Source organism: Zea mays, chromosome 8, assembly GCF_902167145.1.
Source record: "Zea mays cultivar B73 chromosome 8, Zm-B73-REFERENCE-NAM-5.0, whole genome shotgun sequence".
NCBI lineage: Eukaryota > Viridiplantae > Streptophyta > Magnoliopsida > Poales > Poaceae > Zea > Zea mays.
Window position 1 is genome coordinate 167,382,965 of NC_050103.1, and position 9,604 is coordinate 167,392,568.

General features: G+C 46.4%; 1 protein-coding gene and 1 long non-coding RNA gene across 2 annotated transcripts; one reads left to right on the forward strand and one right to left on the reverse strand.

The window, feature by feature from the left end:
- Positions 1-4,273: 4,273 nt before the first annotated feature.
- LOC103636344 (F-box only protein 6) lies at positions 4,274-8,348 on the forward strand. The gene is made up of 2 exons (XM_008658703.4): positions 4,274-4,679; positions 6,735-8,348. The coding sequence occupies exons 1-2, from the start codon at positions 4,591-4,593 to the stop codon at positions 7,975-7,977; spliced, it is 1,332 nt and encodes a 443-aa protein (XP_008656925.1). The 5' UTR covers positions 4,274-4,590; the 3' UTR covers positions 7,978-8,348.
- A 362-nt stretch (positions 8,349-8,710) lies between these two features.
- Positions 8,711-9,590, reverse strand: LOC109941440 (uncharacterized). The gene is made up of 2 exons (XR_002264075.1): positions 9,198-9,590; positions 8,711-9,107 (listed from the first exon to the last, which is right to left on the reverse strand). It is a non-coding gene; the product is annotated as an uncharacterized lncRNA (long non-coding RNA).
- Between the last annotated feature and the right edge of the window lie 14 nt (positions 9,591-9,604).

Sequence of the window (9,604 nt, forward strand, 5' to 3'; positions counted from 1 at the left end):
GGTGATTTGTTTGTGTGCCAAATTTATGTCGATGACATAATATTTGGTTCTACTAACCAAAAGTCTTGTGAAGAGTTTAGCAGGGTGATGACACAGAAATTTGAGATGTCGATGATGGGCGAGTTGAACTACTTCCTTGGGTTCCAAGTGAAGCAACTCAAGGACGGCACCTTCATCTCCCAAACGAAGTACACGCAAGATCTGCTAAAGCGGTTTGGGATGAAGGACGCCAAGCCCGCAAAGACTCCGATGGGGACCGACGGACACACCGACCTCAACAAAGGAGGTAAGTCCGTTGATCAAAAAGCATACCGGTCAATGATAGGTTCCTTGCTTTACTTATGTGCTAGTAGACCGGATATTATGCTTAGCGTATGCATGTGTGCTAGATTTCAATCCGATCCTAAGGAGTGTCACTTAGTGGCGGTGAAGCGAATTCTTAGATATTTGGTTGCTACGCCTTGCTTCGGGCTCTGGTATCCAAAGGGGTCTACCTTTGACTTAGTTGGATACTCAGACTCCGACTATGCTGGATGTAAGGTCGATAGGAAGAGTACATCGGGGACGTGCCAATTCTTAGGAAGGTCCCTGGTGTCATGGAACTCTAAGAAACAAACATCCGTTGCCCTATCCACCGCTGAGGCCGAGTACGTTGCCGCAGGTCAGTGTTGCGCGCAACTACTTTGGATGAGGCAAACCCTCCGGGACTTTGGCTACAATCTGAGCAAAGTCCCACTCCTATGTGACAATGAGAGTGCTATCCGCATGGCGGAGAATCCTGTTGAGCACAGCCGCACAAAGCACATAGACATCCGACATCACTTTTTGAGAGACCACCAGCAAAAGGGAGATATCGAAGTGTTTCATGTTAGCACCGAGAACCAGCTAGCCGATATCTTCACTAAGCCTCTAGATGAGAAGACCTTTTGCAGGTTGCGTAGTGAGCTAAATGTCATAGATTCGCGGACCTGGATTGAATTGTAGCATACATGTACTTATGCTTTTGATCATGTTCCTTTTTGCATTTTGTTGCTTATTATGGTGCTCAAGTTGTACAAACACTCCCTGGACCTTACAAGTCCGTTGCAAAGTGATGCACATGTTTAGGGGGAGATGTGTTACAACTTGACCCTTTGAGACTAACCATGTGCTTGAGTTTGATAATTTAGTCTCGAAGGAGGATTGAAAGGGAAAAGGTGGACTTGGACCATGAAAGACTTCCACTGCACTCCGATGAGAGGGTAACTAATTCCAAGTTCATCTCATGAAATCTTATTGCCATTTGCTCTTAATTGAAGACTTTGGTGAGGCAATGGGGTTAAAAGGCCAAGATTGATCCCGTTTTGGTGCTTCATGCCAAAGGGGGAGAAAATAAAGGCCAAAGTGATAAATGGATCAGCTACCACTTGAGAGATTTTGAAAATAGTAGAATAGAGTTTTTGTTGTGTCAAAAGGTTTTTATTATCTCGTATTGTCTCTATTGTCAAAAGTTGGCTTCTTGTGGGGAGAAGTGTTGATTATGGGAAATAGGGGGAGTTTTTGAAATCTTTGATCAATCTCTTTTGGAATGACTCTCTTTATGCCTCAACATGTGTGTTTGACATAGAAATAGAGATTTGAGTTTGATTTGCAAAAACAAACCAAGTGGTGGCAAAGGATGATCCATATATGCCAAAATTGAATCAAAACCAATTTGAGTTTTTATTTGAAGTGATTTTGCACTTGTTCTAGTTGCTTTATGTTGTGTTGGCATAAATCACCAAAAAGGGGGAGATTGAAAGGGAAATGTGCCCTTGGGCCATTTCTAAGTATTTTGGTGATTGAGTGTCAACACAAGTGCTTAAATGTGAATCAATACCCATGGATGAACAAAGTGCAAATCTAGAGCAAAGGTATGTTTCTAAGTCTTAGTACATTGGTTTTGTGTACTAATATACTTGTCTAAGTATTAGAAACAGGAAGAAGAAGAAGAGAAGAAAGTTGGCTGTGTACAGCCAACAGGCTGTTTCGGTCTGGGGCACCGGACTGTCCGGTGGTGCACCGGACAGTGTCCGGTGCGCCAGGCTATCTCGGCCGAAGAGGCCGCTCTCGGGAATTTGCTGACGGCGTACGGCTAAAATTCACCGGACTGTCCGGTGTGCACCGGACTGTCCGGTGAGCCAACGGTCGGCCAGGACCAACGATCGGCCGCGCGATCAGCGCAGGACACGTGGCCGAGCCAACGGTCGGAAGGGGGCACCGGACTGTCCGGTGTGCACCGGACATGTCCGGTGCGCCAACGGCTCCCGCATCTGCAACGGTCGGCTTCGCCATTTAAGGAAAGGAATCGGGCACCGGACACTGTCCGGTGTGCACCGGACTGTCCGGTGCGCCCGACGACAGAAGGCAAAGATGGCCTTCCAGATTTGTTCTCAACGGCTCCTAGCTGCCTTGGGGCTATAAAAGGGACCCCTAGGCGCATGGAGGAGTATACCAAGCAACTCTTGAGCATTCTTGATCATCCACACTCAGTCTTTGCGCATCCGTTTGTGATTCTAAGTGATTCGAGCTCTGTTCTTGTGAGAAACTGTGAGATAGTCTTTGAGCTCGAATCTTGGCCGTGTGTGTGCGCGTTTCGCTGTGGATTTGTGTGTGTTGCTTCCCTCCCTTACTCCGTGCTTCTTTGTGAATCTTAAGTGTAAGGGCGAGAGACTCCAATTTGTGGAGATTCCTCGCAAGTGGGATAAAGATAAGCAAGGCAAAATACTGTGGTATTCAAGTGGGTCTTTGGACCGCTTGAGAGGGGTTGATTGCAACCCTCGTCCGTTGGGACGCCACAACGTGGAGTAGGCAAGTTTTGTACTTGGCCGAACCACGGGATAAATCATCGTGTCTCCTCTGTGTTGAATTCTCTGTGATTATCGTATTGTGCAAGATCTTCTCTTTAGCCACTTGGCAATTATTGTGCTAACCTCTAACAAGTTTTTGTGGCTATAAGTTAAGTTCTTACAGGATCACCTATTCACCCCCCCTCTAGGTGCTCTCAATATGGTGGGATTTATTTCACTTAACTTGAGAAGTCAAGAAATGGACAAGGGCGTGCCACACGCGCGCGCGCGCGCCGCCGCCGCCGCTGGCCGGGCCGGGCCGGGCGTGGCGTGGCGTGGCGAGGCGAGGCGAGGCAGGCAGGCAGGCAGGCAGGCAGGCGTGGTGTGGTTGTGTTAATTTTTAGCACTCACTAACCGCGTACGTCTGCCGAGTGACTCTGTCTCTTCGTCAGCCAGCCGAGTGACCCTTCTCCTTCAGCTGCCGACTCATGGCGTGACTCGGCTAGAGCTGGCTGACTCTTGGCGTGACTCGGCGACCTTTCTCCTTCAGCTTCCCTCTGCGAGAGGTTAAATAGAGGAGCACCCCTGTCATTCGGTACACGCGAGAAACACTTTCAGTCTCACAGCCCAGCCGCCGAGTGAGGGTATTTCCATCTCGTGACTCTGCGCGCACAAAGAAGCGAGAGGGCAGGTGCCTCCGAAGCCGGTGCCGTTCGAGACCTTGCACGGGGGATCGGCAATTAGGTTTTTGGGGAGCGTCTTCGCGACTGCCCAACGTGTGTCGTTCTTGCTGTCTTCATCTCGATCGGATGACAAAAGAAGTTGGACAAGGATCAGGATCCTCGGAGCGCATGGGAGGGTATGATCAATTCAGTTCATTACAGTTTTATATTCTGCATATTATATATGTCGTATGTTGTTTTGTTCTATCGTATTATAAGTCATCCTGTTTATATTATTATCTGTTTATTTCCAGTTGTTCCGCAATAATCCATGAACCATGTTTATATACTTATTTTATTTATATGATTTATATGCTTCATATGCTTTGTGTTCTCATGATCCATATTGTTATGGATATTTTTGAGATCATGTTATCTATGTTTCATTATGTATTATATGTCATTACCATAATGTTAATTTATGGAATTAAAATGATACGGAAAATGCCTATATTTCTAACCGTTTCTTCCAATCTCGTTTCGGGCTCTAGTGTCACTTGTTAGCAAATAATGTAAACATCGATCAAACATAAGACACAAATTTTTAAGTAAAACCCATTGTAGAAAAAACAACGACACAACCGATAGTCTTCAATATATAAGGAGAGCCTACAGAATACACAATGAATCGCCTGTCTTCTCGTACGATTTGAATTCCCGCAAAAAATTCAAATAATATTTCGACAAACTTGCAACAAACTCGATTGTCTATAAACCGGAGGAAGCAAAACCAGACCGCACGCGAGGGCGAGAGCGAGGCGCCGAGGCGGCGCACACACAGACACGGCACGCGCGACGCACGCGGCCTCACGCCGTCACCTGCTCCACTCCGCTCCGCTCCGCTGCCGTCCAGCCGGTCCAGGTCCATTTAGCGAGGCGGAAAGGGAGGGGGGCGCGAGCCCAGCGGAAGCCCCGACCCCGACCCCGACCGCGACCCGGAAGAGGAGGAGGAGGAGGAGGAGGAGGAGGAGGAGAGAGAGAGAGAGAGAGAGGGAGAGGGAGGGACAGACGGGGCGCGGCGAGGAGGCCGGCGCCGGCGGCCCGCGCTCGCGGCGCCGGCGATGGGGGAGGTGGCCGCGCTGCGCCAGCTCGTCGGCCAGGTTCAGGAGCTCTGGGACCTCTACGGCGCCAACGCCCACCCCCTGCCCAGGTAAGGCGAACAAACGAAAGCCTCCTCTCCCCACTTCCTCTCGCCCCATCTTTGGTTACTCCGCTCGCACCTCGCGCTCTCGCCCGCGTCCTCGGTGCCCCGTCCTCCTCCCCTGTAATACCTACACCCGTCCCCCCGCCTCGCGTGGATCTACTAGCTGCGGGGGTTTGCCATCGCATCGCGAATTTGCTGGCCTCGTTACCTGCTTGTTTTTTTGTTTGTTTGTCGATTGATTGGTTGATCTGCCGCGCGTGCTTGGTGCACTTACCCAAGCAGAATAGGCCGCGCAGATCTTCGGCATGCTTCTCTGCATGGCACAGGAATTCCGTTCACGATCCACTGTTTCCGTCTCGAATTGGCGTCCTACTTCGCTCTACATTTTGCCGTAGCGACATGGTTGAACGGAGAAGCAGGCCGTGCGCCGTAGAAATGGAACGATCCCGTGACTCCATCCTTTAGTTTTACTACAATTTTCTGACTTAGCTGTTGCCAGTTTATGTACGACATGGTCACAGGTTTTGGCATTGCCCCATGCACAGTAGTATAAGAGCAACTCCAAAAGGATGTTAAAAATTTTACCCCAAAAATTGATTATTAAGAGCATGCTAAAAAATATTAAGAGTGAATTATGATGGGTACTCCAACAGTTCCTTTAAATGTGACATGTGGCACAATCTGTACAGTCGTCGAGATGCTGTGGATGATCCGATGCGTTGAGGAATGGATTGGGGAGGGATGAAACACACCAAAATATGAGGGAGAGGAGGCTATGGATGCGGGACGCTAATTTTTTGGGGGAAGAATGAGGGAGCTGTTGGAGTAAGAAAAACCACTATTCTTGACTAATATCTGTTTTGGGGTTAGTTTACACGTTCATTTGGAGTTGCTCTAAGACAAGATTATTTACGCAACCCCATGGAATTGAGCTGGGGAAAGTCCTCCACCCTAGGTTAGTTTAGGGTACGCGACGCCACTGAGAATCTTAACATATCCCGGTCAGTTTGACTTTGGGGCCGCGTCGTGGAGCTTTGTTGGTAAGGGGACCAAAGCAAAGGGAAACGAGGAACTCAACTAACATCACGTGCTTTACTAGTTTTTAATGAAGGCGGACATGGTAAATATGCTCCCGAAGCTTAGCTGGACATGCTGTGGAAACACGAGAAGCCATTCTAATATGCAATGCAATATGGCATTCCTCACTGCTGCGACCAATTCTAGCACTTATGTCACTGCTATTGTTCTTTTGCGCGCTTCGTTAGGTGTTGTGCTTGCTATTCTTTTCTTTGCTAGACTATATGGGTTTGTTTCTACGGAAGTTACATGCCATCCTGTAGCAAGTAAAAGTGAGTTTTGACAATAAACAGTGCATGCTTAGATCATGAGGTCATGTTTGCTTGAAGACCCCTCCGACACCCAGGCATTGATTCGAATCCATTCAGATGCCTGGGAAAGCTTCTCATGTCAGTTTGCCTGGATGTAATCCAAACAGGCCTTCACCGCATTGCCTGTCAGGCCATAAGGAATATACTCTCAGCTTCGATTTACCTCACATTCACATATAATCCATGCCATTTGAGCTTCTGTTTCCCTTCACAATAATATAATGGATTATCCTCTGTATACTAACTCTAATCTGCTGGGAAACATATGATTGGCATTGTTACTGGTATACTCCAGTCACGTGGTCGACAAGAGGGCATCTCTGATTGTGCGGCAAATAATATAAATATCATATCTACGCTTTAGATAGGAATGGTGAATGTTGGTGGGAAAATGGATGACAAGATTGATAGGTGTGTAGCTCCATGTACAACAACGTGAATGAATTGTGCATTGGGTCAAGTGTCAAATTGTTGACTTGATGCTTTCATACTTATATATGCATTTTTTGTCCAAAACAATGCTTCCAATGGTAAACAACTAAACTGGGGGGGGGGGGTTATATATTGTATTATGCTTTCTCTTTTGCAGTAAAAAGGAATCTTGTTCATACCCTGTCCAGAATAGTCTTCACTTAAATAAGATTCACTAAATGGGTTTATCAATATCTTACAGGTGGTATTTACTTGACTTTGAACATGGTTCAATCATGGATGATTATTGTGGAGGAAGGTCTGGATACAACTCAGAATTACTGAAGATCATGGAAGCTAACCAATCTCCCCCTCGCAAGCGACCGCGGAGAGATCGAAACCGTGAAAAGGCACCCTCCTCAAACAAGACTGAAGTAATGCAACAAGAGATCTGGAGAGATTTCCCTGAAGATCTTTTTGAAACTGTCATTGCAAGGCTTCCAGTTGCTGCAATTTTTCGATTCCGCACTGTCTGCCGAAAGTGGTCTTCTCTTTTGGGCTCAGACAGTTTCTCTCATCAGTACTCTGAAGCTCCACGTGGGCTGCCATGGTTCTATACAATCACCCATGAGAACGCGAACAACAATGTTGCAATGTATGATCCTTCGCTGAAGAAATGGCACCACCCATCCGTTCCTCTCACTCCTACAAAGATAGTTATTCCAGTGGCATCTGTGGGTGGCCTTGTATGTTTATTGGATCTGAGCCACAAGAATTTCTACATTTGCAACCCTCTTATGCAATCACTCAAGGAGATCCCACCAAGATCAGTCCAGGGATGGTCAAGAGTCGCTGTAGGGATGGTGTTGAATGGAAGAAGTTCTAGTGATGGCTACAAAGTTATGTGGTTTGGAAATGATGGGACTTTTGAAGTCTATGACTCTACAAAGAACATGTGGTCTTGCCCTGGAACTTTTCCTCCAAGCATCAAACTTCCACTTGCTCTAAATTTCAGGTCACAGCCTGTGGCGGTTGGCAGCACGGTATACTTCATGTGTGCAGAGCCAGATGGTGTTTTGTCATATGATGTAAGCACTGGGATTTGGAGGCAATTTGCCATCCCACTGCCACCGCATCTGACCGACCACACACTTGCCGAGTTCCAGGGAAGGGTTATGCTGGTGGGTCTGCTGTGCAAAAATGCAGCGACCTGTGTCTGCATTTGGGAGTTGCAGAAGATGACTCTCCTCTGGAAGGAGGTGGACAGAATGCCAAATATCTGGTGCTTAGAGTTCTACGGTAAGCACATGAAGATGACATGCCTGGGCAACAGTGGTTTGCTCATGCTCTCCTTGAAGGCGAAGCGTATGAACCGCCTTGTTACATACAACCTTCTGAAAAGGGAGTGGCAAAAGGTTCCTGATTGCGTGCTACCATACAGCCGCAAAAAGCAATGGATAGCGTGTGGCACAGCATTTGATCCGGTCCCCTGCGCCTTGGCCTGACATGGAATTTACCTTCTTTGCCCGAGTACCATAATACTATAGTGAATTCGTATCATTGGCCTATATTTTTAGATCTTTCTAATGTTATGATGAGCTCTGCAAAACCGCGTTCACTGTGGTTTGTTTTCTATCACGCTGACGCATTTGAACCGTTTCCTTTGATCACCTGCTGCTACTTGGGTCACTGCTACATCAATTGGGCAAGTCGACCTGAATATGTTTCATTGAAGTAAAAAACGGAACGCCAGGTGTCTGTATTTGGTCTTGGTTTTGGTATGTACCGTCAACTTGTAATCTTTCTGAACTTGCAGTTTCCTGTCCAGAACCGAGTTTATTATACAATAAAGACCGGGATGTTGACGTTTTGATTCTGGTGCATGGAGATTGTGTTTCTTGTTATTACCATGAAAACACATGTACATGTACTTCTGTTTCAGGCTGCCTACTATTTATCAATTTATGTGCCTACTTTTGATGCCTGAACTATTTGCTTCAACTTCGTATGATTTTAGGCATTCTGAAACCTACACTAGCTCTTCCAGGCATTCTGAGATCTACACTAGCTCCCGTGTCGAAGTTTAGGTTTCTTATCTATGGTATCTTAGGATGCATATGGTCGTTTTTTTTATTACAAATGACACAAAATGAAGTTTAAAATAGGAGATGAGATAAGTAAGGCTGCTAGAGATAGCTTGTTATTTATTGAGTGAAATTTAAAATAGGAGATGTGACGTGGAAGACTGCTGGAGATAGTCTTATATGTAATGTAGATGCAACAAAATATAGGTATCATGCAAAAAGATGCAACAAAATACAGGTATCATGCAAAAAAACGGACATTGCAAAAAAAAAAAAAAAGAGTGGCTAATGTCCAGATCTCTTGTATCAGCATCACGCAGAAAAACAGATATCGTCAGGCATCTTAGAACACAACCACAAGCAGAAAACCAGGCATCGACACACAGGGAAGACACCCTCGGCAAACACAACTTCACTGCCTGCCGATTCTCATGAAACTGCCATTTGCAAGGCGTCCAGTACTCCAGTTCACTGCCTGCCGAAAGTGGTCTGGTCTTCGGATTTGGGCTCGGACAGTTTCCCTCGTCAGTACTCTGAAGCCCAACCCGCTCCTGGAGCACAGCACATGACAGAGATTTCATTCAGAACAAAACGTACTGGTACACTGGGGGATGGTTCTATAACATCTCATAGGAGGCAACCTCAAGTAGTCAAGTGCCTTGCAGTTTCTATCACATCCCTTCTCTCCGCCTTTCAAATCGACACTGAAGATGCCTCGACAGATGGATCACCAGATTAAGTGATCAACTACACGAATGATGGCGAATTATTGTTACAAATGTACAAACATAGCTTAGGCCGTTCCAGACTAGCAGAGATACCACCTCTCCAGCATTGTAGTACCAACACGATCAGTTCAGCAGTGAGAATGGGAGGTCTCTCATCTGCACAAGTTACTATGAGCATTCATCATATTAATTTGTTTGAGATCGCAGCAGGAAAATTTGAATCCATCAACCATCCAGAAAGTGTAAGTACTTGAATACAAGCTGGGTCCAAAAAAAAAAACCTAAGGGCTAGTTTGGGAACACTAATTTCCCATGTGATT

Bases quoted from the DNA above. Each gene is read 5' to 3' on its own strand.
- LOC103636344 (XM_008658703.4), top strand. From the start codon at position 4,591: ATGGGGGAGGTGGCCGCGCTGCGCCAGCTCGTCGGCCAGGTTCAGGAG. The intron at 4,680-6,734 runs GTAAGGCGAACA...AATATCTTACAG, and splicing joins AACGCCCACCCCCTGCCCAG to GTGGTATTTACTTGACTTTG.